At 41.9% G+C, this 27,515-nt stretch overlaps 1 protein-coding gene across 1 annotated transcript; it reads right to left on the bottom strand.

Annotated features, from left to right (window-relative positions):
- Positions 1 to 120: 120 nt before the first annotated feature.
- On the bottom strand, positions 121 to 27,083 carry LOC129827975 (electron transfer flavoprotein-ubiquinone oxidoreductase, mitochondrial-like). Its single transcript, XM_055889303.1, has 13 exons — positions 26,859 to 27,083; positions 24,277 to 24,429; positions 18,498 to 18,727; positions 14,070 to 14,151; positions 13,653 to 13,771; positions 13,263 to 13,340; positions 12,853 to 12,999; positions 12,532 to 12,672; positions 12,044 to 12,187; positions 10,450 to 10,618; positions 9,910 to 10,092; positions 9,480 to 9,701; positions 121 to 500 (listed from the first exon to the last, which is right to left on the bottom strand). Exons 1-13 carry the CDS (start codon positions 26,887 to 26,889, stop codon positions 337 to 339), a joined length of 1,863 nt encoding a protein of 620 aa, XP_055745278.1. The 5' UTR covers positions 26,890 to 27,083; the 3' UTR covers positions 121 to 336.
- Positions 27,084 to 27,515: the final 432 nt, after the last annotated feature.

Below are 27,515 nucleotides of genomic sequence, written 5' to 3'. Positions count from 1 at the left end.
ATCATACGCTGTTGCAAATTGTACCTGCAATAGCTAATGAATTTAAGTTAGTCTATTTTGAAGTTATGTCAATGCAGCTTTCTGCTTATGACGTGCATTATTCAGAACACCATACATGAACCAAAGCCACTTGTTTAATAACCATTTTACAATTCCCATATTGAAAGAATATGGTGACATTCAGTTTCATATCTAGGCACACAGTATAGTATTCTACAAGCTGTCTTGGCAGCAAGCCCTGAATGTGTTTTTGCAGCCACCTCAACAAAGAGGGTCTAGATTTTCTGATCTCAATGCTACAATTGTTGCTTTGTGATATGCCTGAATAAAATAAAATCACAATCCGTTGTAGGCTGGTCCTCCACTGCCTTCGGGCACCACCCAGTTGATGTTCTGGCTGGGGTCCTTGATGTCACACGTCTTGCAGTGGACGCAGTTCTGAGCGTTGATCTGCAACCTCATACCTTCTCCAGTCTCAAGGGGAACGTACTCATATACACCTAGTAAAAGGGGGAAAGAAGGGCATCATTCAAATGGAAACAGGAAGCAAAGAGATGTATTTCATTGTTACAGGAAAGATAGAAAATAGGATGTTTTATGCATCGTAGGGGCCACTTTTTTTTTTAGATTGTGGAACTCCAGTAAATGTGACTCACTGCAGACATGGGCACTAGTAAAGGGATTCTAGTCTTTACCCAGTAGCTACATTTTTCAATGGTCATTTAGTCTCCCTTGCATGCTTTTACATTTCTTCCTATTCTGATTTGGGTATTAGGCTATAGGCCTAGTGTAAAGTATGTACAGAAGAAATTGAAGTTGTAAATGCCAATTATTGTTATACCTTATTTTAATTAAAATGTTCAATGTAACTTGTACTTTAAGGTTTTAATGAGAATGTATTCGCCTCAGAGTTCTTGATTAATATTATATCATTTATGTCTGATTATCATACTGTATATGTAAGACTAAATACCATTTGTAATATACAATCCAGATAAGTGTCTGATAAAAGAACATTACAAAAATACCACCGTTCACTAAAACTGCTATAAACCATTCACAGTTAAATGTATTTCTATTCTGATTTCAAACCTTACAAAATAAGACCTAATATGCGTTCTTCATTAGGAAGTGTGGGAAATGTGGTTTTCATAGAAACACATTTCCACAAGTGTTTTTTCTTGACTGATTACACCATGTGATGTATGTGCTGCTATTGTATGCCCTATCATTTGGAAGGGCTGTTTCTCAGCTTTCAAAACATGTATCATCTTTTCATATGGTCCGACACCAGCAAATTTAGCTCAATGCACAGAGTTCATGGTCTTACATTTTTGTGATTGACATTTTTGGGAAAATCTTTCCAGGGATGCAATAATGGCAATTTACCATTACCTGGTATTCTAAAGCCTATTGTTTACATTCCTCTTTAAGAAAAACTAATTGACACAACCCTAACACGGAACCCAAACCGGCTGCGCCTTATCCTACTCCTCCTCTGGTGATGTAGAGGTTAATCCAGGCCCTGCAGTGCCTAGCTCCACTACCATTCCCCAGGCGCTCTCATTTGTTGACTTCTGTAACCGTAAAAGCCTTGGTTTCATGCATGTTAACATTAGAAGCCTCCTCCCCAAGTTTGTTTTATTCACTGCTTTAGCACACTCTGACAACCCGGATGTCCTAGCCGTGTCTGAATCCTGGCTTAGGGAGACCACCAAAACCCCAGAAATGTCTATCCCTAACTATAACATTTTCTGACAAGATAGAATTGCCAAAGGGGGCGGAGTGGGAATCTACTGCAGAGTTGTCATACTATCCAGGTCTGTGCCCAAACAATTCGAGCTTCTACTTTTAAAAATTCCATCTTTCCAGAAACAAGTCTCTCACCGTTGCCGCTTGCTATAGACCTCCCTCTGCCCCCAGCTGTGCCCTGGACACCATATGTGATTTGATTGCCCACCCATCTATCTTCAGAGCTCGTGCTGCTAGGTGACCTAAACTGGGACATGCTTAACAGCCCGGCCATCCTACAATCTAAGCTTGATGCCCTCAATCTCACACAAATTATCAATGAACCTACCAGGTACAACCCCAAATCCGTAAACACGGGCACCCTCATAGATATCATCCTAACCAACTTGCCCTCCAAATACACCTTTGCTGTCTCCAACCAAGATCTCAGCGATCACTGCTTTATTGCCTGCATCCGTAATGGGTCTGCGGTCCAACAACCACCCCTCATCACTGTCAAACGCTCCCTAAAACACTTCAGCGAGCAGGCCTTTCTAATCGACCTGACCCGGGTATCCTGGAAGGATATTGACCTCCTCCCGTCAGTAGAGGATGCCTGGTTATTCTTTAAAAAAGTGGCTTCCTCACCATCTTAAATAAGCATGCCCCATTCAAAGTTTTTTGAACCAGGAACAGATATAGCCCTTGGTTCACTCCAGACCTGACTGCCCTTGACCAGCACAAAAATATCCTGTAGTGTACTGCATTAGCATCAAATAGCCCCCGTGATATGCAACTTTTCAGTGTAGTTAGGAACCAATAAACACAAGCCGTTAGGAAAGATAAGGCTAGCTTTTTCAAACAGAAATTTGCATCCTGTAACACAAACTCAAAAAAGTTCTGGTACAATGTAAAGTCCATGGAGAATAAGAGCACCTCCTCCCAGCTGCCCACTGCACTGAGGCTAGGAAACACTCACCACTGATAAATCTACGATAATTTCAATAAGCATTTTTTCTACGGGTGGCCATGCTTTCCACCTGGCTACCGCTACCCTGGTCAACTGCACTGCACCCCCCACAGCAACTCACCCAAGCCTCCCCATTTATCCTTCATCCAAATAGCTGATGTTCTGAAGGGGTGCAAAATCTGGACCCCTACAAATCAGCCGGGCTACACAATCTGGACCCTCCCTTTCTAAAAGTATCTGCCGAAATTGTTGCAACCCCATTACTAGCCTGTTCAACCTCTCTTTCGTATCATCTGAGATCCCCACATTTTGGAGAGCTGCCACGGTCATCCCCCTCTTCAAAGGGAGAGACAGTAGACCCAAACTGCTACAGACCTATATCTATCCTACCCTGCCTTTCTAAATGTCTTCAAAAGCCAAGTTAACAAACAGATCACCGACCATTTCGATTCCCACTGTACCTTCTCCACTATGCAATCTGGCTTTCGAGCTGGTCATGGGTGCACCTCAGCCCCGCTCAAGGTCCTAAACAATATCATAACTGCCATCGATAAGAGACAATACTGTGCAGCCGTATTCATCGACATGGCCAAGGCTTTCGACTCTGTCAATCACCACATTCTTATCGGCAGAGTAAACAGCCATGGTTTCTCTGCCTCGCCTGGTTCACCAACTACTTCTCTGATAGAGTTCAGTGTAGTGTATCAAATCGGAGGGCCTGTTGTCCGGACCTCTGGCAGTCTCTATGGGGGTGCCACAGGGTTCAATTCTCGGGCTGACTCTTCTCTGTATACATCAATGATGTCGCTCTTGCTGCTGGTGATTCTCTGATCCACCTCTACGCAGACGACACCATTCTGTATACTTCTGGCCCTTCTTTGTTAAATGTTTAATGCTTTTCAACCCATCCCCAAATTAATTTAATTGGTTCAGAGTTTGTTTTGATATTTTAACCTGTGTCGTGATTGCATTTGGTATGGGGGGATAAAATAAATGTATGCACGATGGCGAACGCGCACAGCCGGTTTGGGTTCCGTGTAATACCTTTATCTACTACTGTAGGTCTGCTCTCGAGTGACTCATATTTGATTATCAATGAACCCGGGTTTGCAAAGAAAGGCCACTCCTTACTTTCCTGATACTACATACACAACATGATCACAAGTATGTGGACACCTGCTCAAACATCTCATTACAAAATCATGGGCATTAGTATGGAGTTGGTTCCCCCTTTGCTATAACAGCCTCCACTCTTCTGGGAAGGCTTTCCACTTGATGTTGGAATATTGTCGCAGGGACTTGCTTCCAGAGCATTAGTGAGGTCGGGCACTGATGTTGGGCGATTAGGCCTGGCTCGCAGTTGGCATTCCAATTCATCCCTAAGGTGTTCGATGAGGTTGAGGTCAGGGCTCTGTGCAGGCCAGTCAAGTTCTTCCACATCGATCTCGACAAACCATTTCTGATGGACCTCGCTTTGTGCACGGGGGCATTATGCTGAAACAGGAAAAGGCCTTCCCCAAACTGTTGCCACAGTTGGAAGCACAGAATTGTCTAGAATGTCGCTGTATGCTGTAGCATTAATATTTGCCTTAACTGGAACTAAGGGGCCTAGCCCGAACCATGAAAAACTTTACCGTTGTCACTATGCATTGGGGCATAGTGACAACTATGTTCTCCTGGCATCCGCCAAACCCAGATTCTCCAGAGAACGCGTTTCCACTGCTCCAGAGTCCAATGGCGGTAAGCTGTACACCGCTCCAGCCGACGGTTGGCATTGCGCATGGTGATCTTAGGCTTGTGTGCGACTGCTCGGCAGTGGAAACCCATTTCATGAAGCTCCTGATGAACAGTTCTTGTGCTGACGTTGCTTCCAGAGGCAGTTTGGAACTCGATAGTGAGTGTTGTAACCGAGGACAGACGATTTTTACACACTTCAGCGGTCCAGTTCTGTGAGCTCGTGTGGCCTACCACTTCACGGCTGAGCTGTTGTTGCTCCTAGACGTTTCCATTTCACAATAACAGCACTTACAGTTGACTGGGGCAGCTCTAGCAGGGCAGACATTTTATGAACTGACTTGTTGGAAAGGTGGCATCCTATGACGGCCATTCTACTGCCAATGTTTGTTTATGGCGATTGCATGGCTGTGTGCTCGATTTTATACACCGGTCAACAACGGGCGTGGCTGAAATAGCCGTAGGCACTAAATTGAAGGGGTGTCTACATACTTTTGTACATATAGTGTAGGTTAAAACCTCTCCAGGGTATGTGGGCCAACATCCAGTGAGATTGCAGAGCGCCAAATTCAAATACAGAAATACTCTGAATAAAAATAAAAATTCAGAAAACAAAACATTTTACATAGGTTTAAAGATTAACTTCTTGTGAATCCAACCATGGTGTCAGATTTTTAAAATGCATTACGGCGAAAGCATACCGTACGATTATTTGAGAACATAGGCCAGCAGACAAATCATTACAAACAGTAACCAGCCAAGTAGAAGAGTTACACAAGTCAGAAATGGAGATAAAATGAATCCCGTACCTTTGATGATCTTCATATGGTTGCACTCAGAAGACATTCATTTACTCAATAAAAGTTCCTTTTGTTCGATAAAGTCTCTCTTTATATCTAAAAACCTCTGTTTTGTTTGAGTGTTTTCTTCAGTAATCCACAGGCTAAACGCAGTCACAACAGGCAGACAAAAAATCCTAATTGTATCCGTAAAGTTCCTAGAAACATGTCAAACGATGTTTATATTCAAGCCTGAGGTTGTTTTTAGCCTAAATAATCGATAATATTTCAACCGGACAGTAACGTTGTCAATATAAACGGTAAACATGAAAGGCACTCTCTCGGTCGCGCGCATGAAAAAGCTCTGTGACACAGCAGGGTCCAGTCATTCAGACTGCTCTTACTTCCTAATTTTTCAGAATACAAGCCTGAAACAATTTCTAAAGACTGTTGACATCTAGTGGAAGGAATAGGAACTGCAATTTGAGTCCTAAGTCAATGGATACTGTAATGGCATTGAATGGAAAACTACAAAACAAAAAACTACTTCCTGAATGGATTTCTCAGGTTTTCGACTGCCAAATCAGTTCCGTTATACTCACAGACACTATTTTAACAGTTTTGGAAACTTTAGAGTGTTTTCTATCCAAATCTACCAGTTATATGCATATCATATCTTCTGGGCCCGAGTAGCAGGCAATTTAATTTGGGCATGCTTTTCATCCAAAATTCTAAATGCTGCCCCCTACCCGAGAAGTTTTAATGATAGATTTGTGAATATAGCTATGCAGACAGATTCATGATTGGTGTGTGCAGTGCAGCCCTCCCAAACAGCCATTATGTGTCCCTAACCATTATCCATGAGATTACCACCTATTTTTAAATGTCAAGTTCAACAAAGTATGTAATAGTTATATTATGGATGAAAAACCATAAAAGAGATGCACAAAATAAATCACAAGTTCGGGGACAGTATTTGGGCCATACATCTGTGGAGAAGACTGCTTTCTAACAGTTGTCTGCATGTCGAATCAATCATACTGCATGTATTACATCTCTGCCTCAGTAGCAGTAATGGGGTTGATGTCCATTTCACAAATATATATATATATATCTCTCTGATAATTTATTGAGACTTCCAGAGAATAAACCTGGCTGTGCTGATCAATATCAATGTCTTGAGTCATACTGGTCGTGCAGGCAATGACAGCACTTGGAAGCGGCAATGGTGTGCTTGCGCTTTATTGATGGAGGGCCAGGTCTTTTAGTGGACAGTAATATTCAATTCCACAGAGATCCCTGGCCTAGCTCCATACCTCCTAGGTGGAGCTATTGGGCACGTTCCAGGTCGTTCTCATTGCAGTCGCGCTGCACAGATTATTATCTCTCACAATGCCTGAAGGCACCACAGTAGTATTACACAGCAATCTTAAAAACATGCTGTTTTCAAGGAATTGTTAACCTCTTTGGGCTGGGGGGGCAGTATTTTCACACTCGGATGAAAAGCGTGCCCAGAATAAACTGCCTGCTACTCAGGCCCAGAAGCTAAGATACGCATATTATTAGTAGATTTGGATAGAAAACTGTTTGATTGATGTCTGTGAGTATAACAGAACTCATATGGCAGGCAAAAACGTAATAAAAATCCAACCAGGAAGTGGGAAATCTGAGGTTTGTAGTTTTTCAAGTGATTGCCTATCCAATATACAGTGTAAATTTGGTCAGATTGCACTTCTTAAGGCTTCCACTAGATGTCAACAGGTCTTAAGAACGTTGTTTCAGGCTTCTATTGTGAAAGGGGAGCGAATAAGAGCTGTTTCAACCAGGGGTCTGGCTGAAAGCCTTTAGTTTAGTCACGCGCGCAGCCGTGAGCACGAGCTTCGTTCCCTTTCCTTTCTAAAGACAAAGGAATTGTCCAGTTGGAATATTATTGAAGACTTATGATAGAAACATCCTAAAGATTGATTCTATACATCGATTCTATACAACGCTATTTTTGACTTCTGTTGACTCCACAACATGGCGAGTATCTGTATGGCTTGTTTTGGTGGCTGAGCGCTGTACTCAGATTATTGCATGGTGTGCTTTCGCTGTAAAGCTTCTTTGAAATCTGACACAGCGGTTGCATTAAGGAGAAGTATATCTTTAATTCTATGCATAACACTTGTATCTTTCATCAACGTTTATGATGAGTATTTCTGTATTGATGTGGCTCTCTGCAAAATCACCGGATGTTTTGGAAGCAAAGCATTACTGAACATAATGCGCCAATGTAAAATGAGATTTTTGGATATAAATATTAACTTTATCGAACAAAACATACATGTATTGTGTAACATGAAGTCCTATGAGTGCCATCTGATTAAGATAATCAAAGGTTAGTGATTTATTTTATCTCTATTTCTGCTTTTTTGACTACTCTCTTTGGCTGGAAAAATAGCTGTATGTTTTTTGTGACTAGGCGCTGACCTTACATAATCGCATGGTATGCTTTCACCGTAAAGCCTTTTTGAAATTGGACACTGTGGTGGGATTAACAAGAAGTTTATCTTTAAAATGGTGTATAATACTTGTATGTTTGAGGAATTTTTATTTTGAGATTTCTGTTGTTTGAATTTGGCGCCCTGCACTTTCACTGGCTGTTGTCAAATCGATCCCGTTAACGGGATTTGATCCCTAAGAAGTTTTAAATTAATGTTAACTATTTTGGTTGTAATATCATCACCTCTTTGAAGAGCATAGTCACAACTACACATTTCAGATTATTCCATGCAAAACAATTGCACACATTTAGCTTGAGTTATACAGCAGTTAACTGCATGCTTTTCATGATCAGTAAACATCAATTGATCATGTGATTTCAGATACGTGAGGGTAGCCTCTCTCTCGCTCAATATTGGACACCATTAATTGGATATTTGAGGGATTTAAAATAAAAGTGAACTATAAATTGACGAGTGGTTTAGGTTCATTTCCCAAGCTTTTTGGGCTCTGCCTGTCGAGCAGCAGAAGGGCACATTTGCCAATGTACTGTTAGCTAATAATGTTTACTTTGCAAGCTACCAGTAGAAACTTTGTACAGTTGGCTAAACATATTAATCAAAGGGAAGTTTGTTTTAAAGTGTTTGTCCTATATCAGAGATAAGAAGAAAAAGAAGAGACACAACCCTTTTGTTATCCACTAAACTACTTCCATAAATACTGCCATTCATTTTCTAACTGGTACCGGGCTACCTTCTGGCGAGGCTTGTGGGCGTCCTAGAGCAAAACATGTACGTGTCCGTGAAAGACTCACCTTTCTATAGAGGGATCATATTAGTGTGTAGCCCAAACTGTTGGGACCCTAAACAGAAGTTGGCAGATCGGCGGTACCAACTTCAGACGAGTCCCGTGACGCTTGTGGGGGTCGTAGAGTAAAACATGTAGGTATTCATAAGAGTCTCACCTTTCCATAAGGGAGTCACTTTTCACCACCGATGTGTTGTATTGAGCCCATGCAAAAAATATATCTTTAGCTTAAAACAGAGATCTTTATGGGGATGTTTTTATGCTAATTTGATTTCCGCAAGGCCGCGTAAAATGACTCGAGGGTTAATCACGATTGCTGCTGACAGACATGTCTACATTGATTGATAGACCACGTCAAATTGGCTAGCTAGCTAATAACAGATCACATCTCTTAACAAGCCAACTTTCAGGGGATTAACAAGATGGCAAGCAAATCGAACAATATTTGGATATAGCCATCTATAGTGGTGATGACAGTAGTCCGACTGACAACTTTACCAGGACGAGGACTTGCCGATGTCAAGCTCTTTTCAACAGCCTAATCTGATGAAGCAACTAAATGACACATTGTTTGCTTAGCTGGCTACATGCCAATGGATAGGCTATCCTCACATATCTGAAATGACACGATCAATTCATGTTTACTGATCATAAAAAGCACCGATGTGCTAGCTAAATGCGGAAGAATCAGAAATGTGTAGTCTGACTATGCTCTTCGAGAGGTGACTATATTAAAGCCAAATAGTTGGCTAGGTTGCTATAACATTTAACAATCCCTTGAAAACGACGCATAATTGTCAAAGATTTTAGCGGAGCTGGGGGTCTCCTTGCCCCCCAGCAGCCAGTGCTCTGCACTGTATTGTAACGTTTTAATGACAATGACCTATTGCTTATACGTATCCAACCCTTTCAGATCTAAATTAAGTGCCTATGTTGTATGGGCTAAGGATGGATTTGTAATTGTGCATCAGTGGTACCTGCTGGACAGAAGCGCTGCTCGGGCCCATCGTAAATGGCCAGGTTGTTGGCCACAGGGATGCTGTCGTCCTTCAGGGTGAGGTGGGGGGGCTGGTCCCCCTCGTGGTTGGTACCGCTCAGAGCCACAGAAGAGAGCAGGTCGAAGCTCAGCTTGCCATCAGGCTTGGGGTACTCGATGGGCGTGCACTCCTTAGCCGGTTTCAGTTGGGCTGAGTCCAAGCCTAGGGTAAAAGAGTTGGGAGTTATCAAACCTCAGTTGGTTGCAGGCCAGATAAAACATTGGTTTGTTCCGTAAAGCAATTCTCAGCATGAGTGCATGATTTTGATGTGCATATAGCAAAACAGTTGTTGCCAATAAGAACTAGGCTAAAACAGAAACAGACCATCTTTCCTGATGAATACGTCATACAAATCATCAATATGCTGTACCTGCATGTTTCAGAGTCCATGGCTCCTTCCCTCTAAGTATCCAGTAGAAGACACCAGTGTAGACCATGCCCCCGTACAGTCCAAAGTAGTTGTGGAACGACGGCCTGATGTTCCTCACTGCGTACAGCTCTTTCCAGATCCAAGACTTCTTCAAATTGTCCTCATACTCCGGTATGTGAAGTCCTGGAGGACAAATGAAAAGAAGTATAATTGTATTCGGATGACAGTAAAATGTTAGAGATGATCTTGCACCCACAAATTAAAATTGCTCATTTACTTTGTTTTTCTTTTAATAAAATAAAATTCCAGTAATTTACATACAAAAATGACACACTGGAGAAAAGCAATTAACATATCCCCCCCCCCCCCCGATTAGCATTAGCGATAAATGTCTCAACAAATTACACTCTTTAATAGTGTATTCATTGCATATTTTATAGTGTAGAAATGTGCCTTTGGCTTCACAGAGTTGTGTGTGTGTGTGTGTGTGTGAGGGAGCATTTCAATGAAAGGAAAAGGTTTTGGTCTGGTTTAACCTACCTGCCGTTTCAGATGCTGGGTCTTCGGCTGTGACTTTGGGGAAGATGGCCTCTGCGGCCAGCATGCCGCTCTTCATGGCCGTGTGGGTGCCTTTGATCTTTGGTACATTCATGAAGCCCGGACTGCATCCGATAAGCATCCCCCCAGGGAATGTCACTTTAGGGAGGCACTGGATGGAGGAAGACAGGTAAAGATTATAATCTTGAATGTAATGGTAAAATGCTTTCATGGAATAAGAACCAGTGGAAAACCTGACCTAAGATTCACGTATTTCCCATTTTTGATACCGAGACACACATTAACGTTACGAAAATGTGGCGCAGGACAGCATTTTTATTTACCCGACCTGATTAGGGTTTCCATCCATTGTGCTCAGAATGAGAGAAATCCCATTTAGATTATAAAAAGAACATGCAAGTCGAGGATGCAACAATGTGTGGTCCTTCTTACCGAATTCAGATGTGCATTTTGAAGATGTTAGAATAACTCTCCACGTGTACCTTTTCCTCAGCCAACAAGATGAGTAACGAACAGCAAAATCACTAGCCTATGTCAATCTACTATCCCCCCATAGTAGAAAAGTTTACCTATTGTATTGGTCAGCTTTTCGAGAAAGAAACAGCCTACTCCAAACTGACTCTGGAACAGTTGTGGGACGATAGATCTCAAAATCATGCAACCAGTGGGCCTAGGCTACATACAAATAAACCTTAAAAAGCAATGAGTCTGATGCAACAGATCTGAATGTTTAGCTTAAAATGTTGATAAACTGTTCATTTCTTTACATAAAACGTAGCGACGCGCACAAGGCAGTAAGGAAACGCGCGAATGTTTGTTCCATAATGCAATTCATTGGAAAACACCATTGTGAAAGTGCACCACACATGCAAGCGGTTTCATGTGACAAAGATGAAAATATCTGTTTGAAGTGTTGAAAGAGGGGAGCTCTAAGATGGGTTGCTAATATGACTAGGGTTTTGCCTTTGTCCAGTAGCCAATGAGAGAGTTGATAAAAAAAGAATTGCCTCCACGGATATGGTCTGATTTTGGCTAGGCTACCTTGAAGCAAGGTAAGACATGCCTCATAATATGTAGTAAAACGTTCAGGTTTCAAACAATTAAGTATATGTTTTCAAAATGCATACTGCCTCCAGCTCATTGCAAAGTGGTGTGTGACGATCTGATGAAGGCTGCCTTCCGTTGTCTATGTATTTGCTGTTTGAGATGCTGTAGCAGCTGCTCTCGCGCTGTCTGACAGATTTTACACTCAAAGGCTCTGTATCTATATGCTGTATGCATGTGATAAATAAGATACATAAATACTGTACATGCGCTCATTTAATTATGCATTTAACTTATAGGACGATAAGCATGACCAATCAAATGTATTTCCATCGACTGGTATTTCCATCAATGAATAGGTTAAAAAGCATTATTTCGCAATAGGATTTTTTTTCTTCTCCAGGGCAATTTGCCGGCGCCAATTTTATTTATCACCGAAAAGCTGGCTATTATCGGCTAACGGAAACCTTGGTACAGAACCACACACAGACACATACCTTTGAGTAGTACATAAAAAAAAATAGACACACACCTGATAGCCTCCCTCGTTGAGCGCCCTGGCTCCGTAGGCAATTCTGTTACCTCCCTCCAGGGTCTTGGCAACGAAGGGATGGTGCTTCCAGCGCTGGAACTCTCTGAAGGGGCTGAGGTAGGGGTTGGTGTAGTCAAGACCAACCTGGAAGTGGGGAAATACACAGCATTACGATTTTGATACAATCGGTCATTGACTTCAATATATGATCTTCATAAAAGTTTGAGTTATCACATATCTCAAGTCGTCCCTTTAGGCCCAAGCTGGCCTAATGAAGCTTCACAAGGTAAGTTGACAAGCATCCCCTTAAAAAGCCAATTGGATAAAGAGAAGGGTAGAAGTATAGTGCATTGTCATACACTGACCTCAGTTTAACAAATGTTATTTCATTTAGTGTTTAGACCGTTTCCAAGTGTTAGCATGGCTGGTAGTTTGGCAGTTGACATCAATGGCAAGGAGCCAAAATGGCTGCCATAACCGGGACTCACCACAAAGCCCAAGGCCACCAGTGGCTCGCCCTCGTTCAGGTGGTAGAGGAAGGAGCCGCCATACGTGTTCCTGTTCAACGGCCAGCCCACCGAATGCTCCACTCTGCCCGGCCTCCACTTCTTCTCATCAATCAGCCACAGCTGGTTAGACAGAAAAACAACATTCATGTAAGTCGTTGTGCATAAAGCATCTGCTAAATGACAAAAATGTAATGAATATGACATTCTGATTTGGTTACATTAAGATATCTGTATTGTATGACTGATTAAAAACAGATTCTTTGTTTATTCGTTCCAAATACAGTTGCTTTGGGATTTTACCTCTTTCAGGCCAATGGCGTAGGTCTGTGGTTCACAGTTCTCCCTGAGGTTGAACTGCCTGTAGAGCTGCTTGGCCAAGTGGCCGTGGCAGCCCTCTCCGAACAGGGTCACTTTAGCATGGAGCTCCATCCCCCTCTCAAACACATCCTGCAGAGGCAAATTGAGAGGAACATTTTATTCTGATATACCAGGGATGAGGCGATTTGTCGCTTTCATAAAACAAATTATATTCTATTCAGTGCTGATTCTTCCTCGTTTTTATAAAATTCAGTTTTTACAGTCAAACTCTATACTGTACAAAATGACCATACATAGGAGAAAAACATTTGTACTTTGTCCAAGGAAAATAACTTAAGACTTTCCGTACAGTGATGAGTCCATTTTATTGACATAAATCTGCATAAGTTTACCTTTGGCGAACCATCCTTAGCGATGCCCACATCATTGGTGGCAATTCCTTTCACACTTCCATCTTCATGAAACAAAACCTTAAAAACAAAATCTGAAATTTAAAACACTTTTGAAAGTAGAATGATACCTCAAGCAAACACGATCAATGAAAGCCAGTCACGATACGTCAACAACACATCAGTGAAATCCGATCTCAGGCATGAAAAGGGAGCTGGCTCAAAATATCAGTCTATATCTGGTCAAAGGCATACAATTATGTAAATGTTTACTGAGAAAAAGCTGACGTTCCAGGAAAGATCAATGTAGCTTGTCAATGGTAATTATCACGCCAATATTAGTAGGATGGCCTGTGTTTTCTGAAATTGTCAGGAATGGTGGGCGGTGCTCACCTCAGCAGCAGCGTAGCCAGGGTATATCTCCACTCCCAGCTCCTCAGCCTGCTCTCCCAACCAATGTACAAAGTGACCCAGCCGCACAATGTAGTTCCCATGGTTGTTCATGGGCAGACCTGTGGGGGAAAATCAAAAAATTAAATAGAATGAAAAACAAAGACTGCACATACCATAATAGCTTTATGTTTAGGACAGAGCTTACAGGTGACAAGCTAGAGTTGTCATTTGAAAAGATGGCCTGTAAAACATGCATTGGGACAGGGATTCTATATTTCTCGGTTAGAATACTAAATAAATCCTCGGTCACTGGTGTGTTCAAGGGTGCCTAAGAGAAGAGTACACAAATAACAGAACACTTTATTTTTTAGCCTGGGTGTTGCTTGCAAGATGTTCCCTTGGGTAGTAATACTTTACCTGGCAGCATTGGGACAGGGATTCTATATTTCTCGGTTAGAATACTAAATAAATCCTCGGTCACTGGTGTGTTCAAGGGTGCCTAAGAGAAGAGTACACAAATAACAGAACACTTTATTTTTTAGCCTGGGTGTTGCTTGCAAGATGTTCCCTTGGGTAGTATCATAGTGATGTCTAGGACTGATGTACTCTCAACGTTATGTCTGTGATAGTTACGTCTGCAGTTAGGTATGGCGGCAGGTAGCCTAGCGGTTAAGAGCGTTGAGCCAGTAACTGAAAGGCTGCCGTTTCGAATCCCTGAGCCGACAAATCTGTCCATGTGCCCTCGAGCAAGGCACTTACCCCTAATTGCTCCTGTAAGTCACTATGGTTAAGAGCATCTGCTAAATTACTTAAATGTAATGTCTGAGACTGAAAAAATAAAACAAAGAATATGCCAGGTCCATATCCTGTGTGTATCTGCGAATTATGCTGCATATTTCCCTTTACCTTTCCATAGACAGGCAACCTTTAGACTGGCAACCTTTCTTAGACTGACGTGCTCAATACTTAAATAATAGAGAGCAGAGTTGTGGACCATTTCATTTGAAATCTCTCTCAGTGGAAAGAAACTCCTGCAGAGTGAACTCAGTGTGAAGATGCCCCTTTCCTCTGAATGACATTTGAACATTTTCAACAGACCTGCTGAAGCAGCCCTCAGATGGGAGTGCATTTCATTTATAAATCTATCCCTCTCTCAGTAGAACTAGATAGGGCACATCTCCACAGGAGTGTAATTCAATTCATGAATGTGTATGGCCCACTGACTCCAACTCTGCTATAACTAAACAGAATAATGTAAGGAAAATCCAAATATTAGCACATAGATCAAAGTTTTTATAGAAATGTTCAAATTTGCCCTGGGTGCATGTCACCAGTAAAGTAAGTTTGCCTGATAGCCCTAAAGGCTTGCCAGCTAATTATTGATGTCGCTGCCCATCTCCATTACCGGGAATAAGGAATACACACATGAGCAAGCAAGCAAGTAGAGTAGGGCTGTCCCAGGCAAAAAAAATAATCTTGGTCGATCAAGAGTCGTCTGTTCTTTCGACCAATAGATTGGTCAACAACAACGTTTTAATCTAATCAACTACATGCACTGAGCTTGTCTAATGCTTTAAGCGCACTGTTTGATGAAATAATTAAGACACACAAATAACTAGAGGGAGTCTGACCGCAATTTATTTGAATGTACGGGCTGGGCTCAGACTTGCTGCGCTGTATATACACTTTTATTTTTTAAAGACAGCGAGTGACTGACTAATTCCTGTTGTTTTTCACTCCCCCCTGCTGCAGCGACCACCACAGAACATGTTTATCACGCTGTCCGTGTTGCTGAAGCGGCAACAAAATTACAGCCATTTCTGACTGAAGAGTTCTGTTAGCGAAATCCCTCATTTGTTAAAAGGAAAAACATTCCCTACTACCTTAACTCTTGCTCTCTTTTCCATGACACATGTATGCATCACATGCACGTGACCAATAGGGCCTGACCTATAGCACACCATAATCACATCAATAAAATGGTTATAACAAACTCTGAACACATTAACACGTGATAGCAAGATGGATGCGGAGGACAACTCGAAACAGGGGAATGTTTGTTTACTCGTTGCTCAGGACATGGAGGGGAAGTCAGATGTGTGGAATACATTTGACTAGTTGTGGAAAATACTAGAGATCAAGAAAAATAAGTTAAGGAACAATATAGTTTGACTGTTTAGAACAATGTCAACCCTAAATAAATGATAAGCGTACTAGAGAGTCTGTTGTAATGTTTTTTTTTTTTGTAAAGCCTTTATTACAGCAAAGACTAATCAGTCGCAAGCATTCGTGAAAGCAACTGCAAAATGGAACTGTTATTCATTGTTTACAGCTAATTATTCCCAAAAATGTTGTGGTTATTTTATTTTAAAACTAAAATGCTTGATTGCATTTCAAATCATGAATGACTCGTATGCCGTGTGATGACTTGAACAAATAAATGATTGGTTCATACAGTAGCCCAAGTAATGAAATATAGGCCTAAGTTACGGTATTAAGATAAAATAGGATGCGCCCTTAGGCCTACAGTTCAATTGATGGTGGTAATACAAGACTGCTATAATAAGTCTACTAATAATAATGATATGACTTATTATAATGATCATAATAGTAATAATAACAAGGAGGGTTATTATTATAATTTTTCTGACCTTTGGAACAGTGTAAACACAAAACTAATTACAAGTAATACCAGAGAGGCTGTTCTAATGGAAGAAAAGTGTAAAGCCTTTTTTACGGCATAACAAAGATGAAAAACAGTCGGATTGTGAAATTGTTTATCCTACATGTGGTTGCGTGGGGCTTGGTGCTCACGGAAATCAGTAGGCTATTAAACAAACACTCAAACAGGCAATAGAAGCAGGATGTCTTACTTCTGTAGACATACAGTGCATTTGTAAAGTATTCAGACCCCTTCACTTTTTCCACACTGTTACATTAGTGTTATTCTAAAATGTATTAATTTTTCCCCCTCAATCTACACACAATACCCCATAATGACAAAGCGTAAACAGGTTATTAGAAATGTTTGCAAATTTATTAAAAAAACCCAGAAATACCCTTTTTACATAACTATTCAGACCCTTTGCTATGCGACTCGAAATTGAGCTCAGGTGCATCCTGTTTCCATTGACCACCCTTGAGATGTTTCAACAACTTGATTGGTGTCCACCTGTGGTACATTCAATTGGCTGGACATGATTTGGAAAGGCACACACATCTGTCTATCTAAGGTCCAACAGTTGACCGTGCATGTCAGAGCAAAAACCAAGCCATGAAGTCGAGGGAATTGTCTGTAGAATTGTCTGGCACAGATCTGGGGAAGGATACTGAAAAATGTCTGCAGCATTGAAGGTCCCCAAGAACACAGTTGCCTCTATCATTCTTAAATGGAAGAAGTTTGGAACCACCAAGACTCTTCCTAGAGCTGGCCGCCCAGCCAAACTGAGCCATCGGGGAGAAGGGCCTTGGTAGGTGACCAAGAACCCAATGTTCACTGACAGAGCTCCAGAGTTCCTCTGTGGAGATGGGAGAACCTTCCAGAAGGACAACCATCTCTGCAGCACTCCACCAATCAGGCATTTATGGTCCAGTGGCCAGGCACAAGCCACTACTCAGTAAAAGGCACATGACAGCCCGCTTGGAGTTTGCCAAAAGGCACCTAAAGGACTCAGACCACGAGAAACAAGATTCTCTGGTCTGATGAAAGCAAGATTGAACTCTTTGCCCTGAATGCCAAGCGTCATGTCTGGAGGAAACCTGGCACCATCCCAACGGTAAAGCATGGGTGGAGTGGGGATGTTTTTCAGCGTCATGGACTGGGAAACTAGTCAGGATCGAGGCAAAGATGAATAGCAAAGTACAGAGAGAATCTTGATAAAAACCTGTTCCAGAGTGCTCAGGACCTCAGACTGGGGTGAAGGTTCACCTTCCAACAGGACAACGACCCTAAGAACACAGCCAAGACAATGCAGGAGTGGCTTCGGGACAAGTCTTAATGTCCTTGAATGGCCCAGCCAGAGCCCGGACTAAAACCTGATCGAACATCTCTGGAGAGACCTGAAAATAGCTGTGCATCGAAGCTCCCCATCCAACCTGACAGAGCTTGAGAGGATCTGCAGAGAAGAATGGGAGAAACTCCCCAAATACAGGTGTGCCAAGCTTGTAGCATCATACCCAAGACAACTCAAGGCTGTAATCGCTGCCAAAAGTGCTTCAACAAAGTACTGAGTAAAGGGTGTGAATACTTATGTAAATGTGATTGGAGTTATTTTTAATACATTAGCAAACATTTCTAAAAACCTTTTTTTTTGCTTTGTCATTATGCAGTAGTGTGTGTAGCCTGAGGAATAAAAAAAAAAAAATCTATTTCATAAATAAAGCTGTAACAAAGTCAATGGGTTTGAACACTTTTAGAATGCACTGTATCTAGCTGGCAAACATTTAGTTGTGAATTCCATACTGTAACTGCTGCACAACAGTGAGTGACTCAAGGCGCCGGTCTCTCATTGTTGTGTGCTTGTAAACAAACACAACGTGACTGGGGACTACATGTAAGCTTCATAATGAAAAAAATCCTAATTAACGCAATCTTCTTTATCTCCTAATGTATTGTACAAGTTGACTGCAGGTATTTACTTAAAGTAGCTACAAATATTCACATTTATAAAACAAAATGTAAAGGAAATAGTTTCAACAGTGTTGAAAAACCATTGCATGGTATACCGCCCAAGCCTAACAGATACAACGTTGGGGACAGGTCTCTGAATGTCCCAACAATTGAAGCTGGAGACAGATTGTATAGGGCCTATACACACACACACACACGAGATGACACTAACATACCCCTCTCTCCTTCCAGTCTGGGAAGAGTTCGTTGAGGGCGCTGGGCTCCAGGCAGGCCCCGGAGAGGGTGTGTGCGCCGATCTGAGACGCTTTCTCCACCAGGCACACACGCAGCTCCTTCTCCTGCTCTTTGGCCAGCTGCTTCAGCCGGATGGCTGCAGACAGCCCCGCGGGGCCCCCTCCCACTATCACCACATCAGCCTCGTCAGCAAACCGCGCCATCTCCACACCTGGACAGAAACAAAATGCCACACACAAATAGGTATGTGTCACCAAGTGGGTTTGGAACCTCGGTCGTCTGAGCAGCACAATAATGTACTAGCCCACTGAGCTACAGCCTAGTCATTAGCTTGGGGGAGATCACACAAATCTTCAGGTCTCGGGCAAGGTTACACAAGCCTCCATAAAGACAAACTGGAATATTAGTATGTAGTACTATCTGAATGTCAAAAGTAGAAACTTGTAGTTTTGACATCAGTGTTAATTTGCAACAGCATCCCATAGATGCACATTGAAGGACAACTAGTATTTTCCACAAGCACATGGAGTAGCCAGCCAAATATAAAAAGTTGACAGCCAGGATCCCCCAGGATTGCCGAACAAGCTCTATTTTTCGTGGCCTCTGGTACATTCTAATGCCGTGATTCAATCTGAAATAGAAAGCGATTATTTAATACTTTAAGTTTACCTCCCTCATTGGAAACATTAGTTGTGGTATTGTGTTTACAATTTAAATGACTGAAAATCTATGAATTCAGTGTATTATTATATAATTTTCCAGGCCTTGAAGATCAGGACTATTTTCTAAGTAAGAGAACATTAAACTTTTATTTAAATGTGTTGTACATTAACCTGTCTTCGAGATTAAAGTATTTTACTGCAAGATATGAATTGACACAATTATGTTTGATCTTCAAATAGTTTATCAAAACAGAATTTTGGCTATTTACTTAATTTATTTAATAAATAAATCAAAGGTTCAATTTAAAAATCTATTTTTTTATTTTACCAGGTAGGCTAGTTGAGAACAAGTTCTCATTTGCAACTGCGACCAGGCCAAGATAAAGCATAGCAATTCGACACATACAACAACATAGTTACACATGGAATAAACAAAACATAGTCAATAATAGGGTAGAACAAAAAGAAAACAAAAAGTACAGTGGGGCAAAAAAGTATTTAGTCAGCCACCAATTGTGCAAGTTCTCCCACTTAAAAAGATGAGAGAGGCCTGTAATTTTCATCATAGGTACATTTCAACTATGACAGACAAAATGAGGGAAAAAAAAATCCAGAAAATCACATTGTAGGATTTTTAATGAATTTATTTGCAAATTATGGTGGAAAATAAGTATTTGGTCAATAACAAAAGTTTCTCTTAATACTTTGTTATATACCCTTTGTTGGCAATGACAGAGGTCAAATCTTTTCTGTAAGTCTTCACAAGGTTTTCACACACTGTTGCTGGTATTTTGGACCATTCCTCCATGCAGATCTCCTCTAGAGCAGTGATGTTTTGGGGCTGATGCTGGGCAACATGGACTTTCAACTCCCTCCAAAGATTTTCTATGGGGTTGAGATCTGGAGACTGGCTAGGCCACTCCAGGACCTTGAAATGCTTCTTACGAAGCCACTCCTTCGTTTCCCGGCGGTGTGTTAGGGATCATTGTCATGCTGAAAGACCCAGCCACGTTTCTTCTTCAATGCCCTTGCTGATGGAAGCAGGTTTTCACTCAAAATCTCACGATACATGGCCCCATTCATTCTTTCCTTTACACGGATCAGTCGTCCTGGTCCCTTTGTAGAAAAACAGCCCCAAAGCATGATGTTTCCACCCCCATGCTTCACAGTAGGTATGGGGATCTTTGGATGCAACTCAGCATTCTTTGTCCTCCAAACACGACGAGTTGAGTTTTTACCAAAAAGTTATATTTTGGTTTCATCTGACCATATGACATTCTCCCAATCTTCTTCTGGATCATCCAAATGCTCTCTAGCAAACTTCAGATGGGCCTGGACATGTACTGGCTTAAGCAGGGGGACACGTCTGGCACTGCAGGATTTGAGTCCCTGGCAGCATAGTGTGTTACTGATGGTAGGCTTTGTTACTTTGGTCCCAGCTCTCTGCAGGTCATTCACTAGGTCCTCCCGTGTGGTTCTGGGATTTTTGCTCACCGTTCTTGTGATCATTTTGACCCCACGGGGTGAGATCTTGCGTGGAGCCCCAGATCGAGGGAGATTATCAGTGGTCTTGTATGTCTTCCATTTCTTAATAATTGCTCCCACAGTTGATTTCTTCAAACCAAGCTGCTTACCTATTGCAGATTCAGTCTTCCCAGCCTGGTGCAGGGCTACAATTTTGTTTCTGGTGTCCTTTGACAGCTCTTTGGTCTTGGCCATAGTGGAGTTTGGAGTGTGACTGTTTGAGGTTGTGGACAGGTGTCTTTTATACTGATAACAAGTTCAAACAGGTGCCATTAATACAGGTAACAAGTGGAGGACAGAGGAGCCTCTTAAAGAAGAAGTTATAGGTCTGTGAGAGCCAGAAATCTTGCTTGTTTGTAGGTGACCAAATAATTATTTTCCACCATAATTTGCAAATAAATTCATTAAAAATCCTACAATGTGATTTTCTGGATTTTTTTTCTCATTTTGTCTGTCATAGTTGAAGTGTACCTATGATGACAATTACAGGCCTCTCTCATCTTTTTAAGTGGGAGAACTTGCACAATTGGTGGCTGAATAAATACTTTTTTGCCCCACTGTATATATACAGTGAGTGAATGAGGTAAGATAAGGGAGTTAAGGCAATAAATAGGCCATGGTGGTGAAGTAATTACAATAGAGCAATTAAAACAATGGAATGGTAGATGTGCAGAAGATGAATGTGCAAGTAGAGATACTGGGGTGCAAAGGAGCAAAAAATAAATAAATACAGTATGGGGATGAGGTAGGTAGATAGCCCATCTGTAAACAGCCCATCTATGTACAGGTGCAGTGATCTGTGAGCTGCTCTGACAGCTGGTGCTTAAAGCTAGTGAGGGAGAGATGAGTCTCCAGCTTCAGAGATTTTTGCAGTTCATTCCAGTCATTGGCAGCAGAGAACTGGAAGGAAAGACAACCAAAGGAGGAATTGGCTTTGGGGGTGACCAGTGAGATATACTTGCTGGAGCGCGTGCTACGAGTGGGTGCTGCTATGGTGACCAGTGAGCTGAGATAAGGTGGGGCTTTACCTAGCAGAGACTTGTAGATAACCTGTAGCCAGTGGGTTTGGCGAAGAGTATGAAGCGAGGGCCAACCAACGAGAGCGTACAGGTCGCAATGGTGGGTAGTGTATGGGGCTTTGGTGACAAAACGGATGGCACTGTGATAGACTGCATCCAGTTTGTTGAGTAGAGTGATGGAGGCTATTTTATAGATGACATCACCGAAGTCGAGAATCGGTAGGATGGTCAGTTTTACGAGGGTATGTTTGGCAGCATGAGTGAAGGATGCTTTGTTGCGCTATAGGAAGCCGATTCTAGATTTGATTTGGGATTGGAGATGCTTAATGTGAGTCTGGAAGGAGACTTTACAGTCTAACCAGACACCTAGGTATTTGTAGTTGTCCACGTATTTATTTTTTATTTTTTATTTTTTTTATTTTATCCCTTTTTCTCCCCAATTTTCGTGGTATCCAATCGCTAGTAATTACTATCTTGTCTCATCGCTACAACTCCCGTACGGGCTCGGGAGAGACGAAGGTCGAAAGCCATGCGTCCTCCGAGGCACAACCCAACCAAGCCGCACTGCTTCTTTAACACAGCGCGCCTCCAACCCGGAAGCCAGCCGCACCAATGTGTCGGAGGAAACACCGTGCACCTGGCCCCCTTGGTTAGCGCGCACTGCGCCCAGCCCGCCACGGGAGTCGCTGGAGCGCGATGAGACAAGGAATTCCCTACCGGCCAAACCCTCCCTAACCCGGACGACGCTAGCCCAATTGTGCGTCGCCCCACGGACCTCCCGGTCGCGGCCGGCTGCGACAGAGCCTGGGGGCGAACCCAGAGACTCTGGTGGCGCAGTTAGCACTGCGATGCAGTGCCCTAGACCACTGCTCCACCCGGGAGGCTTGTCCACGTATTTTAAGTCAGATCCATCCAGAGTAGTGATGCTGGACGGGCGAGCAGGTGCCTTGCAGTGATCGGTTGAATAGCATGCATTTAGTTTTACTTGTGTTTAAGAGCAGTTGGAGGCCACGGAAGGAGAGATGTATGGCATTGAAGCTCGTCTGGAGGTTAGTTAACACAGTGTCCAGAGGGGCCAGAAGTATACAGAATGGTGTCGTCTGCGTAGAGGTGTATCAGAGAATCACCAGCAGCAAGAGCAACATCATTGATGTATACAGAGAAGAGAGTCGGCCCGAGGATTGAACCCTGTGGCACCCCCATAGAGACTGCCAGAGGTCCGGACAACAGGCCCTCCGATTTGACACACTGAACTCTATCAGAGAAGTAGTTGGTAAACCAGGCGAGGCAATCATTTGAGAAACCAAGGCTGTCGAGTCTGCCAATAAGAATGTGGTGATTGACAGAGTCAAAAGCCTTGGCCAGGTAATTATGTGATGGGCACTTTCTCAAATGGGTCTCTAAAATAAACAGAACAAATGCTCAAATAAGTTCTGGGTCCATAGGTGTTAAGATATCAGTTAAATTAGTGAAATAATTAACAAGTGTTTGCAACTCTTTGAATTGCAGTATGTCATTAATAAAATAAAATGTTAAACTTGTTTTACAAGATTCTTTAACAACTAGTTGTAAAAGTCTACCGACTTCCAAAGGCTTCAAGCTTCCTTTTAAGAGGCATTTTTTCAGCTATCTGCAATAATAGGTATGACTGAAAAATGAAGCAGGTGTTAATCATGGGCTTTGCTACGCAGAAAGCAGCAGTTGATTACTCCATTGTCAACACTTGGATTAAATCAGTAGACCTATATAAATAATCTTTGAAAATACTATATACAGTGCATTCATTAAGTATTCAGACCCCTTCACTTTTTACACATTGTTAAGTTACAGCCTTATTCTAAAAAGATTTAATACATTTTCCTCAATCTACACACAATAACCCATAATGACAAAGTGAAAACAGGCTTTTAGAAAATGTTTGCAAATGTAGAGAGCGGCAGGTAGCCTAGTGGTTAGAGCTTTGGACTAGTAATAGAAAGGTTGACTCCAATAGATAAAGGAGCATCATGCGCTCTCCCTCAGTGTAAAAAAATGTGACTTCAACCACAGCATACACAACACACACAGGTACCGGGAGGTGGGGCAGACTGTTAAACCAACAGTGTTTCCCTGTCATCGCTCACTTTGACTGACAGGGGCCTGACCTATGAATAGATCGCTAGAAGATGCATATCGTTTATTCTAGCGGGAGAGGGCTCGGCTGACTTTGTGACTTGAGAATTTAAAAGTAGCCTAGCTAATTCATATCGTTCATTCTAGCGGGACAGTGCTCAGCTAACTTTTAGACTGACTTACGAATTGTAAAAATGTACCTGGCTGAAAGGGAGTGGGTAACTGGCTGTATAGCCAACAGCCGGCGCTAGAGGAAAACACTGCAAATATGTTTGTTTTAGGAAGACAAATCTCATATATTCCCCACCCACTCACATATGAGATCAGTTCAAATGTTATCAGCATTGGTATAAGATGAGAAAAACAAAGGTGTTTGGGTCTTGCATAATATAATGCATTCCATTTCAGACAGTGTGCCAAGGGTGAGGAGGATTACACAGTACCTTCCCATCGTGGGTCTTTGTCCCTGGGGAAGATTGTGTAGTGTGACGTTATGCGAGGCATCACTGCAGATGAGCAATTCCGTCTCCATGTGTAGTGCTGTGGAGGTGCATGTTCCGCTTGCACTGTTTTCAATGCTCGTATACACCTCTGGGCTGCAAAGAACAAGGCAGATCCGGTCAGTGCCGACTGGGACTGGCGAGGAAGCTGATAAGGTTAGGTCCTACTGTATACCTTCAGAGTGTGTACACAAGTTACCTTATGCACAGTACAAACAGACAGACAGTGAAAAGGACACTCAAGACATGACTTTGTTTACGGCTATCTTGATGACTCAAGTCATTATGGAAGTTTTATTGGGGTCATACAGCAGAACTGTTACGCTGTACAATACATTGCAACTGAACGTGTCACTATTCTTCTGCGTAGCAGCCTATGAGATTTGTATGGGCGTATGTAGCAGTGGAGGTTTATCAGGAGGTAGGGGAGGACCATCCTACTCAGCAAATGTCATTAAAATAGTGAAACTTTTAAAAAAGTGATCCTTTTTAGATAAAACTATAGTAAATATATTCATGTCACCAAATAACTGATTAAACCTGTTTTGCAGTTAAGTTCTACAGTAGCCTCAACAGCCTCTAGGGTAGCACCATGGTGTAGCCGGTGGGCAGCTATTACATTGACTTCAATACAAAACCCAGGAGGCTCATGGTTCACATCCCTTTTCCATAGACTTACACAGTAATTATAAACGACTTCCGGGGGACGTCCTCCAACCTATTAGAGCTCTTGCAGTATGAACTGATGTTGTCCATCCAATCAAAGGATCAGATAATTAATATAGTAGTAGCATAACCTACAGCTAGCTAACGCGGCAGTGCATATAATGCGGGGAGTAGTTGACTCAAAGAGAGAGAAAGACAATAGCTTAACAGTTGAACAAATTCATTTCTTCAAAAATTAATGAGAAGCAGCAGAGCTATATTTTGTTGTATTGCTTCTCTTCTTAGTTTACCTTTTACTTACTTAGCTTATGCAGCTAATTTAGCCTACTCAACCACCTGACTGAAAAAAGAGAGGAATGTTATTTATGTTAGCTAGTAGGCTAAGGCTATCCACCACTGCAACTCTTCCAAGTTAAGCTTTCGGTTTTATAAATTTTTTGCCACTGGGGTCCGCTGATGTAACTGCTAAACTACTTGCTGTACACTGTACTGTATGATTGTACACATGTTTTGTGGGTTTACTACATGTTAGATGTTAATATGGTAACATCGATGTAGGCTAAGTAGCGGTTATGGTATGAAGGTTTGGCTTGGAGAGGTTTTTGCACCTGGTCACAGACAGCGGTTGTGTTGTGCACTGAAGTCCACAAGCAAAGGGAAAAGGTGAGAGGAGAAGAGCGCGTAAATGTGAAAAGGAATTAAACAACGAGCAAAGTGATGTTGATGCATGCTTTGTGGCTGCTATGAGAGTGAACTGTGTGTGCAGGTAATCTGGGGGGAATTCATTCTGCTGATTCTGTTGCAAAACGTTTCTTAAATGGAATGAAACAGGGAGGGACCTACCTGAATTAATCAATACAAACTCTGATTTTTGACTAATGATTACACCCCTGATCAGCTTGATGCAGGCAAGAGTGTGCAAGGTCGGTATTGTAAGTTTCACTATGTCATCTTGATTAATCCAATTTGTCTCTCGAACTGTGCACCTACATTATTAACTTTCATTTGTAGGCTAGGTTGTAGCAACCTCATGATGGGTATAGGGCAAATTCTAGTGTCCCGTAGAAGCGTGAACCCATCTATGTTAGATTGAGCTGGGTGAATGGTACAGTGTATGAATGACAGTTATCCAATATGCTATAATAGAAATAAGGCCATATACTTGTTATTTTGTCCTCCCTAATTTTGAACGGTACCAACCACCACTGATGTGCAATTGTCAATAGGCATGTAACCCACGTCCATTAAGGTCATGAGATTGTCAGCAAAAGAGTACTGGTATCAGCCAGTTAATTACGTTATCACCTATAACAGTCAACAAATACGGCTAGCTTTCCCGAGACAAACAAATGATTCGTGCCTTGGCTTGTCAGTAGATTGACGCCATGAGAAGTCACAACTGTCAATATTGACACTCACGGTCAAGCTAGCTAGCTAGTTAGCTAAGATAGTCATCCAATTACTTTTGAAAGTGCATAACTCATGATATTACTTTAGTTCAATATTAGTTAAAAACGTACAAAATACTTAATGTATTTTTGCACGTACTAAACTAACATTGGCTGACCAAATGACAATCGTTAGTGACCTATATTATAACAGTATTTGATTTCAACTTTGCCCTATATTTAGCTTAGCTTAGCTTAGCAAACCGGGCATAGGTGCTAGACTGGAGCTACCGTTTCAAGATTCCACAAAGCTAATGTCAACCTTATTTACTAAGTAAATGTTAGCCAATGCCACTCTCAAATTATAGATAACTATCATTTACAAAATAGGTGAACCAATAAGTGTCAAAAGGCAAGACAGAGAACATATGGGAAATGACAGGCGTGTGAATAGCTGGTTACCTAACTTACCTTGAACTGAATATCTGCTAGCTGGAAACATCGTATGAGTTGGTCAGCTACTGCTAGTTAACTAGCTAGGTACTGACAAAGGGCTCTTGCAGCTCATCCACCCCAATGATCATGTAAGTCTGTTGGGACAATAAAATTCGTCTCATAACAGACCATTGAAGTTGTCCGTAACTCCGCACAGTGCGCATATGCTTCAATGTTCTGGCACGTTCACGTGAGTCAAAAGAGGCGGTACCTGGGTAAATTTTGATCTAAAAACCGGAAATTAGTTACCTCTGTTTCGTTCCCTATGGGGAAAATTAATGGGGAAATAATAACGTTTTGGGATAAACCGCAACAATTAGGTCTGAGGTTAACACAAGCTTAGGAAATCTTATACGTTTAGTTTTTATACGTTTTTTATTGTTTTCAGTCAGTTTTTTATTTATTTTCGGCGTTTATCCAAAAACCTGACAAAAACTAAATTTATTTCACCATAGGCTTTGGCCAACAAGCCATTGCTGAGTTAGTGCCTACAAAAAGATGCCATTACTATTGCTTTCTATAGAACCCCACAGTGGACACATCATAATACCCATAAAACCTTGCAGTGAAACACAGAAATGGTTCTAATTATCTTCCACCATTCATTTTTTACATAGTGAATTTTACAAGCAC

Source organism: Salvelinus fontinalis, chromosome 29 (genome assembly GCF_029448725.1).
Source record: "Salvelinus fontinalis isolate EN_2023a chromosome 29, ASM2944872v1, whole genome shotgun sequence".
Taxonomy (NCBI): Eukaryota; Metazoa; Chordata; class Actinopteri; order Salmoniformes; family Salmonidae; genus Salvelinus; species Salvelinus fontinalis.
Note: the sequence above shows the minus strand (reverse complement) of the source record. Positions and strands in the feature narration are given on the sequence as shown.